At 28.5% G+C, this 25,947-nt stretch overlaps 1 protein-coding gene and 1 long non-coding RNA gene across 4 annotated transcripts; one reads left to right on the forward strand and one right to left on the reverse strand.

The window, feature by feature from the left end:
• Positions 1 to 1,230: 1,230 nt before the first annotated feature.
• LOC130663707 (uncharacterized) lies at positions 1,231 to 8,759 on the reverse strand. The gene is made up of 3 exons (XR_008989239.1): positions 8,624 to 8,759; positions 1,487 to 1,584; positions 1,231 to 1,424 (listed from the first exon to the last, which is right to left on the reverse strand). It is a non-coding gene; the product is annotated as an uncharacterized LOC130663707 (long non-coding RNA).
• Positions 8,760 to 8,939: 180 nt separating this feature from the next.
• Positions 8,940 to 25,289, forward strand: LOC130663463 (transcriptional regulator Myc-B). 3 transcript variants are annotated; one of them, XM_057462705.1, is made up of 4 exons: positions 8,940 to 9,173; positions 9,261 to 9,393; positions 14,574 to 15,361; positions 23,515 to 25,289. In XM_057462705.1, the coding sequence occupies exons 3-4, from the start codon at positions 14,590 to 14,592 to the stop codon at positions 24,120 to 24,122; spliced, it is 1,380 nt and encodes a 459-aa protein (XP_057318688.1). In that variant the 5' UTR covers positions 8,940 to 9,173; positions 9,261 to 9,393; positions 14,574 to 14,589; the 3' UTR covers positions 24,123 to 25,289. The 3 variants fall into 3 exon arrangements, with proteins under 3 accessions (XP_057318688.1, XP_057318687.1, XP_057318689.1); XM_057462706.1 differs by having other exon boundaries at positions 8,942 to 9,099; XM_057462704.1 differs by having other exon boundaries at positions 8,940 to 9,393.
• Positions 25,290 to 25,947: the final 658 nt, after the last annotated feature.

The following is a 25,947-nucleotide window of genomic DNA, read 5'->3' on the forward strand; positions in this document are numbered from 1 at the left end:
AAAAATGTTTCCGGCCCATATAGGAAGAAACAATAGGCCCAAGCTTGGCCGAGGCTTGGCGCAAGACTTATTAACTCTGGGGAAAGCTTGAAATCCAAGCTTGGCCCAAGTCTGTCTAAGCATCGAAGTGATAACACCCAGCCAAGCTTGAGTGACAGTGTTGTGCCAAGACTGCATCTAAGTATTGGCCCAATATCGAGAGCCAGTGTTGTGCCAAGACTGTTGCTAAATAAGCACCTATGCTTATTAAAAATAAATTAAAAAAAAAAAAAAATATTAGTAGACATGTGCGGGATTGTAAGATATGGAAATAAATTTGTACACAGAGAAATCAGGTGGATCGATGAAACTAATTTTTTTTTTGCATTTGCTGGGTCTCGAACCTGGTCCTTCATGACTGCTAGGCAAGCGTCTTATCCACTAGGCTGTTACGCTATTCACAGAAGCCAGGGGTTTTTAGGTACTATTTGTTATTTAGACTGGTAAACTAAGGCTTGTCACTTGCATAATGGCTGAACCTTGTCCCACGACTGGCAAACCAAGGCTTGTCACTTGAGCATTGGCTGAATCTTGTCCCAAGACTGGCAAACCAAGGCTTGTCACTTGAGTATTGGCTGAACATTGGCCCAAGACTAGCAAACCAAGACTCGTCACTTGAACGTTGGTCGGATCTCGGACCAACCTTGGGAGGCCGAGCCTCGGTAGCCCAGTATTGTGCCAAGACTGGCCCCGTTGTCAATATTTTTTTTCCTACAAGGGGGGACCTCCTCTTCAGCCGATGGACTAACTGACAAACTGTGTCAAATGCTGCTTAAAACTCCAAAAACGGTTGATTAGTTCGTAAGATATCGGCGATGAAAAATAAAAAAAATTTATAACTATTATTTATATATAATAATATTTATTATGATATCAAAGAATAATAATTGGAGAAACAAAAAATGGTATTCGGAGTGTATAGAAAAAGTTTTCAGCTGCCGTTAAAAAAAATATTTTTATTTTATGCGGCCGAAATGGGATACCCCCTAAAAAAGGTGAAAAAACTTTTTCTATTTTAACGTCGGGTTTTCCCACTCAGTTCCCACACAGAACCCAATTGGGAAAAATTACAAAAATTTTTTTATTTCTACGTTGGGATTTCCTACTTAGGTCCCACACTGAACCTAATTGAGAAATTATACTGACCATGAATTATTTTATTTCCGTTTGAAATTTCCCGATCGGGTTCTGTTTGGGCCCTCATAAGGATTACCCTACTGGGAATGCCCCATTGGAAGCCAAAGAGGTCCAGATACACACAGTCGGCGATCCCAAAGTAATTTCTAGTCGGAATAAACATTAAGAACTTCATTATTGATGAGTTGTTGGGTCGTGCCATATATGGTAGTAAGGAGACAATTGCTGATTTCGCTGGCGACAGAAACCTCGAGGGAAAAATTTTTTTTTTAATTTTTTACTAAAATTTCGGCGATAACAATGTACTTACTGTTGATGAAAGAAGGAGATAACATACACATGTTTTTGAAACGGGTCTGAGTATTATGGACCGATGTTCTATTACTTGTGACGTTCGAAGGTTTCAGTCTGTTCAACAGATGACAATTATTTTGGACTCATTGGAAAATTTTAGAACATATGTACTTAACGATTGTACTAAGTTCAATATGCACGGTAACAAAATTCTTGTCGCAAGAATTATCCCTGTGTAGGTATACTGCCGTGCTCAGGTAAAAGACAGTAAGCACTTTTCAAAAATGGCAGTAATTTGTATACAATATAGCATGCAAGTTACTACCTTTTACTTAAGCACGGCAGTATCGGTAAAGTATATTAAATCTCGTAGCATAGAAAATACAGTTGTAAAGTATTTGTAATGTTAAATGCTCATAAGAAGTAGTATTTAAAGGACTTAATAGGATAAAATGTCATTTAAATTTTTGAATAATCTATTTTTAATCATATTTTCTAATCAGGGCTACTTGTATAAATCAGTCAGCACAACAGTCAGACGAATACTTCTTGGAATCTTGTGAAAGATTTTTAATCAACTTTTAAAATTTTATAAACCGTAAAAAATTATATGCAGCTTCAACCAATACTTTGTACTTGCACATATACATAGGGCCCAAAAGTTGTGAGGGAAATCTTAGCACACCCGCATATCGGCAGTACAATAGCAACAGCAATTGAAAATAACTCTAATATACAGCTATTTATTTACCTGAGTCTGTCCGAATTTCCATATTTGGTAATGATTGGGACTCGGCTAGTTATACACTATTATTATCTACACCAATCTTAGACAAAATAAGTGAGCATTTTAAAATGAAATTACAGTAGGGAAATTTTAAGCTTATTTTGTCAACTACCCCATAAATTTGACAAAATTAAGTAATGACGTGCTACTTAGAAATAATTAAAAGATTGATGCCTGGAAAAATTATTTTCTGATATTTTTTTAAATTTTTCAAAATTATCAAATAGCTGAACGCGTATATAAAAATATTCATAAAAATGAACGAATATTTCAGAAATTTCTTTCCAGTTACAAAAATAAAAAAAAAATATATAGCATAACAAAATTATTTTTTTAAAACATATACGTTAGATGCTATTCTACAAAATATCGCTAAAATAAGAAAGTTGTGATTTAGAAACAGGCATAAAAACGAGAGGGCTTCAAATCAATGAGTAGCGCAGTGAGTAACGTTTAAAATTAATACACGGAGAAAAAAGTATAGTAAAAATTACAATACTATAGTAAAATTTACTAACAGATATGAAAAAATACATTCTGTATTGTAATTATTACTAAACGTTTAGTAAAATTTACTAGTTAGTAATAATTACATAATAAGATATTAAAAATTACTATACGTAATGTATTTTTTACTAAGACGATTATATTTTTTATTATTTGTATAGTAAATTTTACTATCAAGTACTATTAATAAATACAAATTACAGAAAGTAAATTTTCTAATACAATATAAGATTTGTTACTATACAAAATATTAAAAATTACTATATATACGCAATGTATGGTTTGCTAATACGATTATATTTTTTTACTATCTGTATAGTAAATTCTACTATGTATAGATAAAATTAAAAGTTGATGGGGATAGCATATAAAAAGATGTATTACAAGTTCTGTAACTTTTGTTCGAAGGATACATCGGGCCGTCAGACATTGGAAAGGACTCGCGCGCGGAACATCAGGGTTCGAATCTCGGTTGAATCAAGTGATTTTTTAAAAGACAAAAATCCACACCAACACCAATACAGATGACAGAAATAATAATAACAATAATTAATAATAATAAAAAGTTTAAAAACTATTAAAAATTTAATTTTATTTTTTTCCATTCTAAATATAGTAAAATTTACTAAACTGGGATAGTAAAATTTACTAAACGACTTGTAAAATATGCTAATCTGTTTATGAATTTTTCATATAAATCATAAGCGTTTCAAGATTACTATCCAAATTTAGTAATTATTCTCATATTTTTTAGTGAAATTTACTATATTTTTTTCTCCGTGTATACATTGTATCTTGTATACACTAACGCAAAAAATTAAAGGAACAGAAAAATTTTATAAATTTTTTAGTGATTTTTGGAAGGCTAAAGAGAACAAGAAAATGACAAAAAAAAATTCCAAAAAATGTCAAAAACAAAATTTCGAACACAAAAAACAAAGTTTCAATTTTCTTTTTCTTCGATTTTTTTTGTCATTTTCTTACATTTGCTGAGTAACCAACGCAAAAATTTGAAAAAAGTCGAAAAAAAATTGTTTTTTCATTTTGATCATGATTACACAATTAAAGGAACAATAATTCACTCCGCATTTACTCCGCCACTCGGAGTTCTGGAGTTTAAAAAAAAATCAGTCCGCATGCGGAGTGAATTGGGAGTTTTTTTTAGCGGAGTGATCTTGGAGTGACGCGGATTTTATTTCACTCCCAATTCACTCCGGTCCGGAGTTTTAACATTTAAATGAATTAATATCAATTTATATTAAACTGTTAAACAGTGTGTGTGTGTGTATGCGCGAGTATGCGCGTGCGTCAGTGCGCGTGCGAGTGTGTGTGCGAGGGCGTTTTTTTGCGAATGTGTGCGTGCGTGTGTTCCGATTTGTGTGTGTGTAAGCGGGTGTATGTGCGATTGTGTGCATGCGTGTGTTCAGGTGTGTGCGTGTGTGTGCGTATGTATGGGCGTATCAGCTGATTAATTGTAATACGCGAGTTTTTACTTCGATTTTATTTAGTGGAGGTATTTTTTATTAATAATATCTTCAAAACTCCTCTCCGGAGTGAATTTCACTCCGCAGGGGATTGAATAATTAAAAATTAATTCACTCCGCATTCACTTCGGACTTGATCCACATTCACTCCGCGAATTTTTTACAGTGCAAGTGTACAATAATTTTTGAAATTATATAAAAAATATAAAAAAATGTTTTTCGATCAAAAAAAACACATGGTTGTTTTTAGTATTTTTTTTTAGTTTTTAAAAAAAAATATAGCGTGAAAATTCATTTGTTTACAACAAATTTTTTGTTTTATAAACAAATGAAAAATGATTAAAAAATTAGTATTTTTTTATAGTACAAGAGAACATGATAAATTATGATTTAACAAAAAAATAGTTCCTTAATATTAATATTAAGCAACCAAAAAACTTGTTAATTAGCAAATCCGCTTTTTAGCAATAAAAAATTTTTTTTAAGAAACGATTTTTAACTTCCCGCTAAGAAAATTGCAAATTTTCAAAAAAAGGGAAGTTATTGGTTTCGTTCCGATTTTCGAAAATCGAGTTTTCATCAGATGTTGACGTTTTGAGGTCCTAGGAAGCTATTCTGACTATTCCCGGATAGACGTCCGTGTGTATGTGTGTTTGTGTGTGTATGAACCTTTTTTTGTCCGACGATATCTTCGGAACGAATTAACCGATTTGAACGTACTTGGTGGCAATCGAAAAGGCTCACCAAAACTTAGAATCGATTAGATTTTGGGGTAGATCGGTCATGTTAGTATACGAGTTGTACGAGGAATAAAAATAAAAATTTTTTTTTGTTTTTGGTTTTTTGCGTATAACTTATGAACCACTTGCCCGATTCGCCTCAAAATATTATATAATCAGTTTTAAGTCTTATTGAGCCCTTTCGATTGCCACCAAGAATGTTCAAATCGGTTCGTTCGTTCCAAAGATATCGTCGGACAAAAATTATTATTTTTCAATGAAGGTACTCTCTACCGGCCTAACAAATTTATGAGCTCGAAGAGCTCAAAAATTTACAAGTAATAAAGTTTCCGAGCTCCCTAAGCTCAAAAACAGCAGGAAGTTTTGGGACTGGCCCGCAGGGTCAGGCGGTTTTCAGATTTTTTTCTTGAAAATCATCATTTTTATTTAGCATCGTATTCCCAAAAAAATATTATTTTAAATCTATTAACAATGCATTTGTTTATAACAATTATTTAAACAATGCAAGTAAATTCTTTTTTTTTAATTATTGTTATGTAGCTTCCAGCAATAAAAATACAAAATAAATTATCTTGATTGCTTTATTTACGTTTTTGATTTTTTAATGATTTAGAAGGTTAAAAAAAAAGTGAAAAATAAAAATTTTTTAATTTTTTCAACAGTGATTTTTTCCCAACCCTTTCTAGAATAGCTCCAAGAAGTAAAAAAAAATCCTAAGTTTTTAGTTTTGAAGTAATCAGAGTTTTTATGTAAACTTTCAATAAGTACAAATTAACTAATTAACAAAAGCATAGTTAATTGAAAAATCTGGGTAAAAATTTTCTTTCGGTGGATTATTATGTATTCATGTGTTTAGAAAGCACCAAATTTTTTTTATTTCTTAATATTTAGATTTAATCGGTTAAAATAATTTTTTTCGATTATGCTATTGATTCGATCGACGCGCGTGCACGCTCCACTACCCGTTTTAGTCCCATTTTCACCGCTGAAATAAAATTATAAATATTGTCGATACAGTTTGGGAAGGAATGACTTTTTTTATGGGAAATTTCCTGCTCTTTAAGGATCTTTTTTCGGATTTCGGATATCTCAAATAGTTTTTGAAATATATGCAAAAAACCAAGCCACTTTTTTTTTTTTACTAAATTGTTTATAACTTTTAAAATTTTTGCCAGCCCCAAATTTCCACTTTAACAATTTTTATAGATGCCATTTCGAATCGAATGAGACTTTGATCATAATTTTCGGTGGTCTTGAACAGGTTTTCGGCAAAAAGGCACTTGTTGACTGGGTTAAGCCTTCAAAAACCAAAAATTTAAGCTCGGACCGAACCTTTAAATACAAAAAATGAAAACTGGTCTAAGCCAGCAGAGTATCTCTATAGACATGACGTCAGTTAAAATTTGAACGCTTAGTATTGATGTTGAGATGTGGCTGTTTAGTAATTTTCCTTTTAGTAAGATGGAAGAAAATTCATAACTTTCCAACAAATATACATACAACAATATTAATGTATATATATGAATATCTATGTGTATACACGGAAAAAAAGGATCTCTTGATACAAAAAGTTGTTACTCGCCCCAAGGAAATTTTTTCTGACTCCAAAAATTTTGAAAAAACTTTTTTATAAATCCAACTATTTTTAAAATATTGCTGGCCCACAAAACTCAAGCTATTTGAAAATTAAAATGGTGTTTAATTCTTAACATAAAATAATATTTTTTCTTGTCGTTAAAAGTATATTATTATCAACCCTAGCGCAGGTTGTTATAAAAATAATAATAAATAGTTATATAGTTAAAAACTTAGAAAACATTAGATATTAATTTTTTATAATTCAATTTTAGTTTAAAATTGAATATGTATTGAGATAAATTTTCTTTATATCAACCCTTTCTAGGATTATTTGATTTACAAATTTGTAAATTTATAATTGACATCAATTTTTTAAATATCAAAATTTTAAATTAACTTAATTAAAAAGAAAGAAAATTAGTTTGTATTTAAAAGTTGAACAGACTGAATTATTTATTTTGTCTTTTAATGAAAGAATAAGAGCTCTTCACATTTATAAAATAATAATAATAATGATACGGTAAATAAATAATATTAATTTTTAAATTTATTAATTTTTTGTATTTTTCTATTGAACAAAAATTTTTTTTCAAGAAATTGTTATCTACTATATTTCAATTTTTCTTTAATATTTCCAAGCCGTAAATTCACAAATTATACCTGAAAATAACTGGCTTTCAACTCAATACGAAAATACTAGAGACAATAGAAGAAGTTTTGCACTATAGGAATATACCCTTAATATAATGGATGACTCATAAGAAAATGAGAAAGTAATTAAATTTTACTAAATAAGAAATTTAAATGTACTATCTATAATACATCATAAAGCCCAAAAATACATTTACAAGTAAAATGCTACAATATATATATTATATTTAAATTTGACAAAATAGTTATAGATAGTCAATGAAGCTGCCATGATTTGCCTTGAAACGTGGTCTTGAGGGTGTATTAAATTATAGATAATTTTACTTCTGAGTAAAATTTAATTCGTGTTGGCATAGCATCTGTATGAATACACACACACGCATGTATATATATATATGCATATATAGGCAAGTACATACTATACAGACACCATAAATCCTCACTACTTGGTTCGACGCAGTAAAGTTGCGCACAAATTTACTAATAGAGATAACTACAGTACAATCTTATACTATACAAATTATTATTATTATTATTAATATGAATATTATTGCAATAATTATAGAATCTCCCTTGAAGTACACCACGACAATCGATAAAAAGCAAAGGTACTAATGCATTTAGAGCTTACAATTCCATTGACAATTAAATTTCATGGATAACATATTAATTATATGATAAATAATTAAAAATATATATGGAGCCACTTAGCCGGGCGCGGCTTCCCACGCGTTTGGACAGTAATGTATCACGCTTCCAAAGCACCTTTTGCTGATTCAAAAAAATCTATTCATTGAGTTATTCAAAATCCATTATTATGAGAATTTGAGAAAAATGCGTACTCAGTCAAATCACTTGTATTTCTTTTTTATTAAATAAAGATTCGGACATGCACTCATTTCTTTAATATAAATCGCTATAAATTTTTATACTTGCGAAATCGTCCCATAGTTTTAATATTAAAATCGATTTATTTTTTTTTTATCCATTATTTTTGAAAGATTAAAGGCTATCAGTCACGAAGTTGGATAAAAGTATTGATATCTTTTTTTGATTAAACTATCAATTAGTGATATTAAATAGTAAAAAATTACGACATTTTCTAATGTGCTAGATAAACATTAGAAATATTTATTATCTTTATCGTTAAATTTGGTATTATGAGATTTAAATTATATAATTTTCCAGTATGTCAAGGGTTTACATGTGAATTCTAGCATGGATATAGTAGACACGGTAAAAAAATAGCTTCGTTATAAGTTTATAAACATTTTTTTTAATGGAATAAATGACATTTAAATGTATGTGTCGATTCATTAATTTTTATGAGTCTATATTATTTAACAATTACGTTTGTTCATATAATGACGATCGCAATAAAATAATAATTTGAATACAATATTTACCTTTATTTTTTTATAATACATAACATATTTGTTATTCCATTACTTATCTTTTATCAATTTATTGTCTATGTCAGAAGTAATTACCGGAAGTATAATTGTTAAAAATGTAAAGAAATAAGTACTCATTACATTATAGTGGATTAGATAAATTTCGAAGAAAAAAAAATATAGTTAAGTAGAAAAAAATATTAAACGATAATTACTCATTTAAGGCTGGGGCATTGGTAAAACTAATGACGTCCCTGATGCCGGGCTCAGTGGTAGGAGTCAGGTACAATACGACAAGATGGATGTGGCGGCATGTCTCGTAGTTCTGCCTATATAGTTTAGTCGTCATTAACCGGCTCTAAAGTTAACATCAGTCTGTACTGTGTCTGACGCCTTTCTTAATTATTTAAAATTATAATTTTCATATATAAATACGTGGTGTTTTCATTGCATTATTTGAAATGTATTCAATCCTGAATTCGGCAAAAGTTAGTATCGTAGTGTCGTGTAATATTTATCCAGCATTATACAGGAATCGACACATATGTGACTGAAAGTTGCGGTAGTGCTGGTTGTTATTACGATAATATTACTTACGAGTATTGTTAAAAAAATTTTAATATTTTTTTATTTTCTGTTAATTTTATAGTTGTAAAAAGTAACAGATTATCGTTTCAGTCATATTATTTTCTTGAACATTTATATTTTTTTCTGGTGTATAATCAATCTCAAGTACTCAGTGAATCAAATTTTTTTGGATTATATAAAAAAAACAAATTTTGGTAAGAATAATTTTTAATTTATAATTGTTTTTGCATGAATAATTTTCTCATGGTGTTTAATTTATATGCTTTAGAGAAGTGTTACGTTTCTTGGTGCAATCTTACTTCAGTATAATTTAAAATTTGTTGAATTAATATCTCTTAGTTTATAATAATATAATTCTTCGATGAAATAAGAAATCGAGTTTGATTGTTAAATTTTATTTATAAATCGTAAATTATAATCCGACTTATATGAACAAACTATATTTCTATACACACCCTATACATGGATAAAAGAACAACCGGCTTTTTAGTCCGCGTGGGTCGAGCCGGTCGGATCGATTCCATGATTCGCGCGTGTTGAATTTTTGTACTCTACATATTTGTTTAGTGGTATGTTCTGAAGAATTTTATTGTCAAGTATTGTTTCGATTCGTATATCTAAACAACCCTTCATTCTTTTATTAATTATTTCATTTTTTTAATTTAATTTCTACAATTGTATAATAAACAATGATATGAGAGTGAATGTAGCAGACATCAGACAAATTTACAATTATTGATAAATAGAGTAAATAATTAATAAAATAAAATTTTGAAAAAATGCGCATTTAAAAAATTTTAAAATTAATAAGTGCATTTTTCGCAAATATTTTTTTTTTATTTACTCTATTTATTTATAATTTCAAATTTGTCTGATGTCTGCTAAATTCACACTCATAGAATGATTCTGAAGTTAGCCGAGGTCCAATAATTTTTGGATTTTTTTTTAACAATAAATTATTAAAAAAAAAATATTTGAAAAAATTGCACCTATAGTTCATTAAATTTTCTACATGTAAATTCCAAAATTTTTAACTGTCTGCTAACTTCAGGATCATAATAAATAAATGTATTAATTATTTTTATAAATTTATTCTAAACCCTCAAGAAATTTTCTTGTATTTTAAATTCAAGACATTCGTTAATTTCTTGTTGTTGTTTGGTTAAATGAGTAAACAAGAATATCTAAAGAAATTTCATTTTTTTTTTATGATCTTTAATTTAACAAACAATTCAAATTTTTCGGATTTCTTTTTAAACAAATCAGTTAAAAAAAAAAAAAAATAAAAATAAAAATAAGCGCATGTAAAAAATTAACAAAACTATGGGTGCAATTTTTTTCAATATTTTTTATTTTTTATAATTCATCGTTTGGAAAAAATTCAAAAATTATGAGACGTCGGCTAACTTCAGTATAATTTTTTTTTACATTTTTATAATTTTGGTTCAGTAAAAAAATTGAACAAAAATTATTCGAAAGATTTAGTTTTAACTACATTTCATTTTATTACTTAAAAGATATCGTGAACAAAGAATAGGTATATATATATATTTTTTTTTTAATTTGGTCTAATAATATCTTTTAAACGAATCGACTGTTAAACAAACCTTCCGGCCATCGAAAAAGTTTATCAAGATTAAGATACATTAAAATTCAAGGTCTATCGGGCTAACAGCTAACGAGACATTAAAAATATTAATTTTTTTTACATTCCCTTGAAAAATTCAAAAACTACTAAATTAATTGATCTTTTTTTTTTTTTTATATATTATAATAATAAAAAATGTCTCAGTGTCACTAAGTTAGAAAATAGCGGGAAAATATTAATCTAACTCGGAATTATTCGATACATTTTTTTTTATTTTGTTAATATGAAGTTTTAATTATAATTAATTCAATTTTAAAGTTGTTAACAGCATCAGTCATTTTTATATTGATTAGATTTACTAAAATGTCATGAATTTATCTTATTTGGAGAGATTTTGGAATGGTGTTGAAATCAATACACGAATTTTCTGAATCACAAAGCCTGCAATAATTTTTTTTTTTTTTTTTATTATTTTCATGTCTCAGTCTCCTTAATTTTGAGTTACTAACAGTAATATTTAAAAAGATTTATAAGCTTTCACGTAAATTCAAAAAATTAGTACAGACAAAACTTTGCTTAAGCCTGACTAATTTCTAGTAGTTGCAGGTTTAAACTTGTAAATTTGCTTATAAGTTTTTGTACTGCTTGAACATCCTTTGTATAGTAAAATACCTAAAGAGAAGGTACGAACAAAATGGAATTCACAAAGTAGTATAGTGCAATCTCCATTCCTGTATGAATATAGCACAAATAGTACAATATATAAAGAACAAGAGGATCAAACAAAATAAAGCTCATTATTATTAATATTAATATTGTTGTTGTTGTTATTATTATTATTTTGCGTATTTGTACAGTCCACTAAACGTTCTGAACAATATGTATAGTAGGGTGCGTCATTTTGGAGCAACATTTTTTTTTAAGTACATGTAGAAAAAATCATAATTCAACACAAAAAAAAATTTTCGCGCAAGAAAAAAAATTCTATGTCGATTACAGACCTAGCTCATTGAAAAATTCGAATCGACATAGAATTTTTTTTCTTGTGCGAAAACTTTAGTTTTGTGTTAAACTATGATTTTTTCCACATGCACTTAAAAAAAAAAAATGTTGTTGCGAAATGACTCACCCTAATGTATAGAGATTATTTTACCTTTGAACCTTCTTTATGCTTTGCAAAACAGATTCGCAAGAGCAACATTAATTTGAATATGTACTAATAATGTAGTTCGTCACTTTAATTCTACGCATAAAAAAAAAACGCTTTTAAATAGTTTTATTGTAGGAATTTGTGAAAAAAAATTTATTGAATGCATTTTTATTTATTAGTATCTGTTGACCGAAAAAATACATATACTATTTTTCTCATATTTATTTGTGCACAGATAGTACAGAAACGGTAAGGTCAAAAACTTTGAAACGTTTTGAAATTTTGTGGTGTTGTTTGAAATAACATAAATAAGGAAGAAAAATTGTTACTGGAAAAAAAACCTTGTCCAATTATGTTTTATAAACACAAAACGGGTTTCACCACTAAATCGCCTGAACAAATGGCTCGAAAATGAAAACTATTCATCAAAACAAGTTGTCTAAACTTTTATTTTGAAGGGGAAGAAGCATAGAAACTAAGTGCCAAATTGAAAGTTAAAATATTAAAAACTGTTAAAGTTATTAATTTTTCAAGTCAAAAAAGCCAATTTATAAACAATTAGCTATAACAATAAAAATTATTAATGTTTATGCTTAAAGATGCTCATACTCTCGCAGAGGATAAAAATTACACCTTTTTTGAGTTCTAGTTGAGCTCGATAGCTCAATTCGCAAAAAGGCTGTCTTTTACGAATGTTTTACTCTTAAGAAAAAAATCGTATGGTAAAACTAAAATTTAAAAATACTTAGAAGAGATGAAATTTTAATGTTATAAACTTATAAATGTTGTTCTTTCGCAAATAACGATTGATTTTGAATTTTTTCTCACAGTCCAGCTCGATGACATACGCGAGCGCAGGCGCGGCATAGCAGCATTGGATAGAGCCGCGAACTTTTAAAAATTGAGCTATCGAACCAGAGTTCAAAGACACGTCTTTATGTCCTCTCGGAGAATATGTGCATATATATATATATATATATATGCAAAAATATTCATAAATGTTATAGTTATGGCTAATTGTTTATAAATTCACAAAATAAAAGTTTAAACAACCTGATCCGATAGATAATTTTGGTTTTATAACCGTTTGTTTACGCGGTAGTGCCATGAAAAGCGTTGTTAGTTTATAAAAATAGTCACACAGGGTTTTTTTCTGGTAACAATTTTTTTCTTTTTTTTAATTTTTTTATATTTTTTTAAACAACCCAATAAAATTTCCAAACGTTTCAAACATTTTGACCTCAGGATATATCTGAAATTCTTATTGGACTGTACTACGAAAGAAATTGTTTACCGAGTATTTCCTTTCGGTTTAAAGTAATCTTGAGGCATTATGGAATTATTGAATAGTTTATTATTTTTCTTTATAATTTTTCAGTCCTCACTAATGTAAAAATAGACTATTATAAAATTTTATTATTCAGTGATGTGATTTATTTTATGCCATATAATCGTGTTACAGTTTGGTCATATTTTATAAACTTTTATATTTTTTATATATTAAACAAATGTTATTGGTTAATTACTCAGCTAATGATATTGACTGATTAAATTTGATATTAGTTACTACCATAGGTTCATAACTTTTTCATAACTTTATTGATTAATTGAAATTTAAAAATTATAAAATGAATTTTTATTATTTGAGCAAAATAATTTTTAACGGATTATTAAAGGACAGCAAATACTATTATTTTTAGTGTTTGTTTTATTAAACAAATTAGGTCTTTTTAATTGCAGCTTGTGAATAAAAAATGAAAATGACCCAAAAACTTTTTTTTCTCTTATATATAATACTATATTGTAAATAAAAATCCATCTGAATTAATTTTACCAAATATGTAAATGCTCAAAATTCATTATCTAAAAAGTGATCAAAACTTATAAGTCTAACGATATAATTTAGGGTGATTCCTAACATAATGATTATCAAAATTCTCACTTGAAACTTCTTTCTGTATATTAAAAAGGTTTTTAGACTCTAATTCGTGGAAACGTCTAACATATTATGTTCTCCTTTTTATTTAAATTTCCGCCTTTACTATTTCGTAGGATTATTTAATCGTAATTAACATCTGCAAGAAATTACATAAAAAATGTAAAGCATGTTGTAAAATGTTGAAGATTCCAGAGTGATTTATTATTATCGAACTTATTTGATTTGTTGTTTATTCAATCTCGCTTGTAATAAATTCTATGTTACTATTTATTAAATAATCCATACAATTATAGATACGATGTCGTTAATTTTATGAATTGTTACAAAAATTTTAGTATATATAGTTCATAAAAAATTGATTAGTGATAATCAACTCACATTCAGAGCCAGGAAACTCTTGAAAATTTTAAAACGTTATTAATTACATCATTATAAAAATATCATAATTTTATTACTTTTGGTAATAATATCGCCTGAATGAAAAAAAAATAAATAGATAGAATTTCCTATCTAGTCTTTTTGTGTTATAGCGAAATATACTACATACTTACATTTATAGCACTATGTATATTTCTCAATAGATAGTCTATATCAATAATTGATAAAAAAAGATGGGATAAATTGTAAAATTAAGTAGTTTTAAAAATTTTTTAAAATTAATATTTATTTTTAATCTGAATCTACTCTGATTTTGTAGCAATATACTTTCATCAATGTGGGAAAACGAAGGCTTCAGTACGATGGAAGAACCGCTGGGCACTGTAGTGTCGGACGATGTTTGGAAAAAGTTCGAGTTGGATGCACCTGTACTTACAGACAGCAATCATCGCGAACGTTTATTTGAGGATTGTAGTGCCGAATCAAGTGACAACAAAAATTGTTTAGATTACCCAGAAATCCGTCATCATGACTGCATGTGGGCAGGATTGTGTATAAGTAAAGAACACAATAAAATACTATCCACCAAAAAAGATAAAAGTTTTGCACACAAAATAGTGACGGCTAATCGAAGTTTATTGATATCGAAAACTTCATCTGCTTCAACATTTCATCAAACACAAGAGCAATTTCCTACAAAAAATCAGCATCCACAAAGAATTGACAATTTAGAAAGTGATGGTGATTCAACACGTCCGGAAACGTCCCAAAGTTCTTCCGAGTCTGACACAGACAGTGAACATGATGTACCAATATTTAAGCACGATCAGTTTAGCATTAATGACAAATTGATTGAGTGTATGTCAGCACCTGTGAGCGAGGTCACTGGACAGTGCGTCAGAAGTTCATCGAATATAAAGGTTGAGGTCAATGAAACAGATGACAATGAAACAGATGACAATGACAATTCTATTGATATTAGAACTAATGTCAATACATCGAAACAAACAGAGATTAGTAATACCCTCAATGATCACTGTTATTACATAAATCATCAAAATAGTAAAAAAGTAGATTATTTAGGTGTCCAAACACCATCTGATTCTGGTAAGTAGTATATTTTGAATTTTTATAATTTCCTTAATTTATTTTCAAAAGTTTAATCCTGCATGAAAATCAATACATATACCGTAAAAAAAGTCTGCACAGATTTTGCCAGGCCCAAAACTTCCCGCTGTTTTCGAGCTCAAAGAAATGTTTCGGAAATGAAAAAAAAAAAAAATCGTGTTTTTTGACCCACCCTAATATACGTTGAATTGTCTCTTTTTTTTTCTTTTGTAACTTTTTTTTTTTTAAATTGCTGTAACAGCCGGATTTTAAGCTATCTTTTCAAACCACTTCTCATTTGTAGAGTATTTGTAGCTGTTTAAAAGTCTATAACGATTTTGCTCTAACTCGATCCATGTCGATTGTATCAGCTCTGAAAACCGATTTTTTCACTTTTTTCATGTATTTTTGGTAATAGTGAAAAAACGGCTCATGTTATGAAAAATTTTCACAGGACTAATCTTTTAGTGGATTTTGTTCTCTAAAAAATTGTTTATTATACCTATATTGCTGAAGTGTATTGTTCATAAGATACGCCTACGGCTCGTAGCATCATAAACCTTACGCTCATATCGCGACAACACGATTGTCAAATTATTCGCTCCTTAGTAGTATAAACTACTATTTCCCGACGGGAGAATTTTTTCTCGGCATAGGGGTCTCTTTTATGCCATAAATTCGATAGGTTGGTTTTTTTTATCACCCTAATATATGTATATTTATATATATATACACATATGTATATATATATATATATATATATATATATATATATATATATATATATATATATATATATACATATATATATATATATATATATATATATACATATGTGTATATATATATATATATGCATGTGTATTCAATCTGATAATTAAATTTAAATAAGTCAAATCATACAGCTAATTAATATTCATTTTGGCGTCAACGTCCAAATTTTTCTTATATTTGTCGTCTATAAACCACCTGAGCATACGTTGCGTCACATGGCGACATTATGGTTCGCCGCTGTATCATTAAATTGGCGCTTAACTGCTGAGTGTTATGTGGACTATCGACTGAATATCATATCACTTGTAACTATACAAGAAACGTTAAACTATTAGCAGGACGTATGCATCAAATAGCATCAGATATTAAAAGACCAATGTTCTTCTTTACATGCATAGTAAAACACAATATACACAAGTTACAAATGAAATTTTTACCTTTCCATTATTTGTATACGAGAATAAAGTGTAGTTTTTGTACGCATCTAGTTATTTACAGATAACGAATGTATCGATAATATCGATATAGAATTTACATTTGCGAGAAAAAGAAAGAGTGAAAGTCCACTAATCAATCGTACATTTGTATGGTACTCTCAAATTCTTCTCGTATAATACAGTAATTTTATTAATAGTCGTCCCTTTTATTATTTGGTATTATGTTTATTAAATGATTTTAGTTCTGATGATATTTATTGTCCACTTTTAATAACATTAATTAAAATTCATTGGATAGACATAACATTCATAACTTCATAATATGGTATTGTCGTTATTATTATGTATTTCATTTGACATTTAGTTCTACATATTTTATTATTTATCATGAATTTAAGTCAATTTTATTAATAAGATCCGCCCATTTTTTTTAGCAGGTATTCCTTTCCTCCCGGCAATAATTATTTAAGTTTCAAGATTTTTTTAACTTCCCGCTATGAAAATTGTAAATTTTCAAAAATTCGGGAAGTTATTGTTTTCATCCCGATTTTCGAAAATCGAGTTTTCATCAAATGTCAACGTTTTGAGGTCCTAGGAAGCTATTCTGACCATTTCCAGAATGGTGTCCGATGGTCTGTATGTGTGTGTGTGTGTGTGTGTGTGTGTGTGTGTGTGTGTGTGTGTGTGTGTGTGTGTGTGTGTGTGTGTGTGTGTATGGATGTAAACTCTTCATATCTTTTTAATTAATTGACCGATTGAAATGGTTCTTGTGGCAATCGAAAGAGTTACAGTAAAAGTAATACGAGCTCCTGGAGCTCGAAAACAGCGGGAAGTTTTTTAAGCGTTTTCGCAAAACTTAAAAATGTGTTACTTTAAAGCTCTTTTAGTTTTTTCGAGCTCTCGAATTTCAGGTCTTGACACTTGTTATAAGAAATAATAATTATAATCGTTGATTGTAACGAGCGACTTACGACCAATGACATATGCAGCGTCACATATGAAACTTCCGGTAAGAAATATATCTAAGTAGGAACCTAAACCTTGAACTTTTTCAAGAATTTTTTACCCTTCAACCTCTAATGGTTGCTTATAACGAGCTTAGACAAACTCAAAGAGTATTTTTTTCCTTTTGAGCTAACGTCCCTATTGGGTTACATTCCAATTACTGTCCTAGGTTTTCGATAGCTCAACAAGCTCGTTAACAATTATAAGTTTTGAGGCGGATATACAGGTTTAGTTAATAAACGCCTTTTGTCTAAGAGCAACATGAGTTTTGATTTGAAAAAAGTGCTCTACTGATAATAATAAAGAGAAAATTTAAAAATACTAATGTTACTGATTTATATTTGATTTATCATTATAAAAATATATCGTGAGATTAGTTACTAAATTATCTTTTTTATACATGAGACATGATTAACGATAGCATCGTTTTCCTGCGTGCCAGCGTGATCTCTAAAAGCGCGGGAAGTTGAAGGTCATCTATGCGATGACGTCATTGATATAGCTACTCCTCTCTGCTGCTAAGCCACCTTGCAGTTTATTTGGTCGTGGGATCTCATCGTAGTTTAAATGGTTGACGGAATGCGGCAAGTTCTTAACCATTCGCATGAATGCCCTGATGCTTACGATGTATTGAAGAGTAAGAAGAAAAAGAGGAAGAAGAGAAGGGTATTGATCAGGGCCGTAACTCTTTCGGTCGAGTGCCTTAATCGGTATTTTTTTCCCGCGCTTATACAATTCATTTGTGATTTTCTTTATATATATTTTAAAAATAATGTTACAGAATTTTAAACAAAAATTAATTAATTTTTATCATTGCAACACATGTCAGGAAATTTAAATTCGACAATTTCTATGCATTGGCGATTACACGATGAGGGAATTTATTCTGAAATAATTTATACTATAAATTACATCAAGTGTATACTCAGAATGTGATATCATATATCGCATCCAATATTGGCGCCACAAAAGTGGTGGTTCTCAAGGAAAAAATAAAGTAATTATTGCTAGTGCCACTTAGTTGCGTAACATTTGATAAGTTAGGTTGACTACAAACTGATTAGACACCAGTATTGCTTTTGATATGCCTGTAAGATTAAAACTATTCACAGTAAAGTTAGATTTATTATAAGCAATTTAAATTTTCAAGATTCTCATGCAATTATAACTCTTAAAGTCCCTAGTTGATACTACAAAGGTTTTGAGAATCTATAGACAAAGTAGACTGAAATGCTAAAAAATATATAACCGTTAGTCTAAATAAATTTAAATATTGTGTTCATTTCATTCAATAGCTACTTTATTATATAAACTATTTTAAAAATTAAATTTCTTCTTTAATGAACATTGAGCGTGTGTGCGCGCGCGTGAGTGTGTGTATGTATTTTTTGTTATAAATTTGTCTTTTTCTTGTAAAATTTTCAAAAAGTAGAAAAATTAATGTTTCAAGTCCAATTTTCACAAATTGAGTGTAAACGTTTTGAAGTTCTAAAACTAACAATCATGTTTGAATGTTCGATTATTTGAATTGCTGGACCGATTTAATTCGATCTTGCGCCAGTTGAGCGCATTCTTGTTGGTTATTAGATTTGTTCTAAACTTGCGATCAATCGGTTCAGCAGATTCTGGATTATATAAGAAATAAGAAAGTTATATTTATCATTTTAGTTTTTTTTTGAATATCTTAAGAACTACCTGACTAATTGATTTTAAAATCTATTCAGCTCAAGAGATTGATAAGAATTTTCAACTGCCGCAAAAACAATCTAAATCAGTCAATTTTTTCGAGAAATTAACATAAACAAATAATTAAAAAATATTTTTGGTTACCCTATAAACCAGTTAATTTGCTAGAGGATAACTTTCAACAAAAATTTGAAACACTGTTTACTTATTAACTAATAAAATTTTTCAAAGTCAAAACAATAAAAAAACTATTTTGAACTCGAAAATACTACGCTCGATGGCAGTGTGGTTTTGGCATCGACCCGCAGAATCAACCGTTTTCCAGAATTTTTTTTTCACTTAAACTCCAGTTGAATCTAGATATCCTCAGCTTAGGGTTTTCGAATGTATATAGATCCATCTCAGTGTTTACCTTTGTTACATCTGATGATACTCGAAATCCGATTTCACAAATTAAATATTACTATGTCATGATATTAATTTCAATTAAAAATTCGTGGATAAATTATCATTGATTGAGTAACAAATTAACTGGGGAACATACGATTTTATTTTATCAATCTAAACAAATAATAAAAAGTCGTGTAAAGAAATAAGTATTTTTCTACAGCAGTTAATTTATTCTGTTGATTATAAGGTTAATCAATTATTTTTCTTTGAACTTGCAATATATAAAGTATCGACCTATCTCATCACATTATGTTGTATATAAGACTACATTTTCACGGTCGAGTACCGACAACATCCAGTCGTGCGTACACCAATAGCACATCTCCATCATGACGTAATCCATTCATTCATTCATTCATTCATTCATTAAAGTTGAACCGATATTTACAGGAGTGAGCGTGAATAAGTGGCGTTAAGTATTAAATGGGCTCTAAAGAGTCTAGAAACATGACTGACGTCTTACATTCTCCTAAATTCTTTTACCTTAACCCTATGGCTATTTGCCAAAACATTTTAATCTTGTTTATTTTTTTTCTCAGTTTTTTTGTCTTTCTGCTTGCTCTTATGAAAAATTTCATCAAACCAAACTTTTTTACAGACGTACAAGACAATAAATAAAAAAAATGCTAAATAGGTCTTAAAAAAAAAATTTTTGTAGAGACCCCTCGTTGACCTTTTCAGAATTAGGTAGTTGAGTTTGTACTGTACATCGGCTGCCGCCATACTATGAAAAGAATTAGTGGCGTTGTAAAATGTCGAGCGCTAAACCTGATTTCGGGATGTGGACCAATCATCGGTTCTTCAAGAATTTAGTCGGGAGGGGCCTTTTCTTATCCCTCTGTTTCTGATCCTTCTTTGCCCAACAGTGTCTGTATGATCACTAATTGCACAGACTCTTTTATTTTTTTTTTAAATTTCATTAATTTAATAAATAATTTATTTTTATATATTCTTCATCAGAAAAATCTGCAACCAAATGTTCTTCAAGTTTTTTTTAACAGTTTCAACGATAAAATAAAATTAGCTTAGAAAATTGTCAATCAAGTTTGAACATCAGAGCTTCAGTTAATTGAAAGAAACTTGATTGATGCTTTAAAGAATAAATGTTGAAAATTAATTTTGGAAAAAATTATTTCTATCAACACTTTTTATTTTCTCGTTTAATAATAGTCACTATTGATATTAATTTTTTAATTGTACTAACATATGCGTTTAGAACTAATCAAAATAAACATATATTATATTCTATTTACTATATTTTATAAAAATACATAATAGATTGTTGTTGAAACCGGTTCATCCGTTCAAAAGTTACAGAATAGGTACTACGTACGTACATACACACATACATACACTTGGACATCATCTTGAAATTAGTCAGAATAGATTCATAGGACCTCAAAACGCCAAGATTTGATAGAAATTCGATTTTCGAAAATCGAACCGAAACCAATAACTTCTCGAATTTTTGAAAATTTTTAATTTTCTTAGCGGGAAGTTAAAAAAGTTTGGGTAACTTTATTTAATGAAAAGAAAAAAAAAACATCAAAAATAAAACATTTGAAAATTTTTTAATATTTCTACGGAGTATATTAAAATACGTGAATGTAAGTTTTGTCATAGTTCTGGGAGAAAGGAAATCCAGGTATATTCTAGGCACTAGCAAACGCCGCTAAATTATGTGATTATTCAAACTCATTGCGGATGGCTTTTATATACTTTCGTGACTAGACTAACATCAATTATATTGAATTGTCGGAAGAAGACGTAACGCCACAACTCTGTAATTTTGTATGTGTATACAGTCATAAAAAATATGTTTGTTAATATTCACACATTATCTCTTCAAGTTTTTTTTTTTCATATAAAGTTATTTAAAAAATATATACACATATATATCGTTATGAAAGAAAGAGCGACGACATTCAAGGCTATTCTACATGACTATACGTACTGTTTCCTGCCAATTTTTAATTTGTAGATTTATTTTAGTGTTACTTTCGCGCCATTCGAACATGTTGATATGAATTCTCATTGAAAGTATTTTTAATTTTTCGTTGTAAAAATAAATATTTTTCATCAAAAAAGAAATTCAATTATTTTTTATCTTTTTTTTAAACTTCGTTGAAGAAACGGCATTCAAGAAGATTCACCAAGACTTGAACCTAATTAGCTTTTAAAATTAATTTCTTAAGTTATCTTTTGATCCAATTAATTATAAATTTTACTCAGATATGAGTGTTGACTAATCTTATCAACTACTTCAAGATTCATTTAGATTAAATTAATAGTTTACGAAATGTTTCAGACATTTTTTTTTTAATAAAATTAAAAAAAAAAAAAAAAAAATCTGAAAACGGTTGACCCTGTGAGCCAACCTCAACCTCAATCACAATAAAAACCAAGCAACTAAGATGTAAAATAAAAAAAAAGTTAATTTATTTTTGAAAATATGCAAAGCAAAAAAAATTGAATAACTGGGATGTTGTCAAATTGAAAAACGAATTTTTTGATAATATTGAAAAATGAAAATAAAATTATTGAACTTACTTGGAGTGCGCTATTGAGATCTTAAAAGATCTGAACCGATAAAATAATATATTTTTTTCGTTCAATGATTTTCTTTTCATTTTTCAATATTATCGAAAAAATTTGATTTTAATTTGACAATATCCCAGTTACCCAATTTTTCATGCTTTCCATATTTTTAAAAATAATTTTTTTTAACATATGGTGCATGGCCAATAGCTTCCTCGGACCTCGAAACATTGGGATCTGAAAAAATTCGATTTCCTAAAATCGGACTAAAACCAATAACTTTTATTTTTTTGAAAATTTTGAATTTTTATAGCGGAAAGTCAAATAATTCTGTAAAATCTTGTGATTAGCACAAGAATACCGTGGATAAGAAGTAAACTAAAATTATTTTTTATTCATTCATTATTACGAGCAACCTGTAATCATTACGTGACTGCCTAAATATCACTACTAAATTTATAAAATACTCAGAAAAAAAGGATTTCTTGCCGCAATAAAATTTCAATTTGCACCATGAAATTTTATGCATTATAAATTAAATACAAAAATTGTCTTGGGGCAAGAAAAGATCTTTTGGGTCAAGAAATAATTTCTTGCACCAAGTAATTTTTTCTAGTTCTAAATAAATTTTTGTTTTCAATTCACGATGCAAAGTATTTCTTGGGGTAAGTAAAAATTTCTTTAGGCGAGTAAAGATTTTTTGTGTCAATGAATCCTTTTTTTTTTCTATGCACACTTTTTTGGCATTGAGAAGCTTCCTAAAACCAGAAAGAAGCATAAAAATCTGTCATTTTGAAGCTATATATATTCAATAACATTCAGTCATATTTAGTGACAGAATAATTAAAGTATTAATTTATTAAAAGAAAATAAATACGATCGTCTTTTTTCTCGCGTAATTTAAATGTTTAATCGAATGATATAGATAAATCTATTTATTTCAATACTTAGCAAGTAAAAAGAGTTTAAACTATGAAAAGGCACAAATTCAAGTGAAGACCTATCTAATGATACCAATTTCAATAACATTAACTAATTCTATCATATAGATATGGCGGGAACAAAATTTTCCTTATTCTCCTAATAATATAGATTATGTTGATATTCAAGAATTTAAAAATGACAAATTCATAAAAATTACTTTTGAGCACGAAAATTTGTTCATCCAATCACTTGTTAATGAAATTAACCGTTCAGTGTAGTAAATCCAACTCCACGTATAAAGTAACGTTAATAATAAAAAAAAAATTGTTTCTGTTTTAGATGAAGAAATTGATGTTGTTACGTTCGAGAAGCCAGCAGCTTTACCTACTCTTCCAAGTACAGTAGATCACAAAGTCTTTCAGTCAACAGTGAATACTGTTCTGAATGACAAACCTGTGCCAAGACCACGAGGTAGACCACCGAATGTCAATCGTAAACGTCCGGCACAAAGTCAGGCACAAGAGCAAAGACCCGCAAAACGGATAGCAGTGCAAAGATCGTGTCAAAAGAAACCTCTGAAAGTATCCAAAAATAGCCCTCTACCCTCAACATCTACAGATATAGTGAAGTATACACCACCATCGATAGGTACCTCTGATGACGATGAACCTGACACTGATAAAAGAAATCTTCATAACAACATGGAACGGCAAAGAAGAATAGAACTGAGAAATGCATTTGATGATTTAAGATGTTTAGTACCAGAGCTTAAAATTAAAGAAAAAGCACCAAAAGTTGCAATTTTACGTCAAGGAGGGAAATTTTGTATTAAAATAAGAGAACTCGAAGAAGAATTGATTGCAGAAAAAATAGAGTTGAAAAAACGTCAAGACAAATTACGGACAAAATTAAGTTATTTAAGAAGATGTTTAGCAAAGAAACGTTAAAAATTTAGTACTGTAAAATATTTTCAATGGTTGATAAATATCTATAACGATAAATATTTAAATTAATTACTTGGTATTTATAGTAGTTAACATCAATTTAAAATTTTGATAGAAAAGTAGGGTTGAAAGAATTTAAAAACTTTCATATCCGATCTTAGTTCTTTGGTACTTTACTGGTTTTTGGTAACTTTTTAAATCTTATCATAAAGTTTTTAAATATAAAAGAACCGATAACAAATACGCTTTTGAAATATAATTTTTTTTAAATTTATAAAATAGTAATAACGATTCTGATAATTTTTCTTGGAATTGTTATACTATATTTTTAAACTCAGGGATCCAAAGACTCTATTAATGAAAGCGAGCTCGGATCAACGATTAATTGGCTATCATTGTTAACATAAGTAACTTTTGGTATACGAGCATTTATTGTGGTTGTACAGTGTAAAAATATTCTATTTAGATGAGTGTTTTAAATTGATAGGTAGTTTTTTTGTCGTAACTATCAATTTTTCAGGTCTGTTATAACTTAATAATAATGAATAGCTCAAAATTGGGGGTTTATATGCCACATATAATTAAGATCATAAAACTAATTTACAACTTAGTAAGATAAATCTCAATTTATGTCCTCCAATTGATAAAAAATGTTATTTAGATTTTTACAAACCTTTTATAATCCAAAAATTATAAGAATATAATTATTTGCGACTGATTTGAAGTATGAAATGTTTACTTTTTTTTATTAATAATTAAAAAGGGACACTTTGTAAAACCCCAATATATGAAACGATTAATTATATTTATAGTTAAAAATAAAATGTGGTTGAGCCACCTTTTATAATAGTTAGATATTTCATACATTTTTGTTTTCTTTTTCTGTTTATTCATTAAACGACAGTCGCTGTGCGATGTTGTGGCAGCGAATGGTAGTTAGATATTGACAGGCTAGCCAATAATATATATTTTATATGAAACAAAATACTACGCTTTGAATATCAGAATTTATTTTTTTCTATAAATGGAAATGAATGAAAAAAGAAAGTGGTCAAAGAGTTTTTAAAAAGTAAACTCAACAATGAGTTAATTTTTGTCTTGTTAATCTCGGTCTCTTGTTATTAATTTTTTTTATTTTTTATATACTATATATATATATGTATATATATATATATATATATATATATATATATATATATATATATAATCACATATATCATGGCCATATTTTTTAGTTTTTCTTCTTTTCTATTAAAGCTTTATTTGTTTTTAAAATATTTCACTGTTTTTAAAATTCAAATAAAATTTAATCTTAAGATTATTACATAAATTAATTAATCTAAGTACAATTGTCTGGTTAATTCAGTTTTAAACATTCACAAATCGACTTTCTCTAATTATTTTTGATAATTGAACTGGAAAGTGTGAAATATTAAAAAAGAGTTTTCAGTTCAGTCTACTTTTATAATGTTTGATTGCCTATAGCAAAATAAGTCACTAATCATTAATTTTTCACAATTTCCATCTATTTTTCATATATGACTCAACGCATTGTCTTATTAGTATAAAGTTTCATAAATATGTGAGAAAATTTTCTGATGAACCCTTATATGACCTCATATTAATCGTCCATATCTGGTTTAATATAAAAATTTGCCAGATCTGGTCTTAAACGGACCATATACGAGCATAAATTATATGGGCACATTGGAAAATTTTTTTACAGCAACAGATTTACACAATAAGATCTTTACTGAATAACTATCGGTAGAATTGACTTAGCAATTTTATAATCATTGCTATGTTACAACATTTTATTCCTCATTTT

The sequence above is a fragment of the Microplitis mediator genome, chromosome 2 (genome assembly GCF_029852145.1).
Source record: "Microplitis mediator isolate UGA2020A chromosome 2, iyMicMedi2.1, whole genome shotgun sequence".
Taxonomy (NCBI): domain Eukaryota; kingdom Metazoa; phylum Arthropoda; class Insecta; order Hymenoptera; family Braconidae; genus Microplitis; species Microplitis mediator.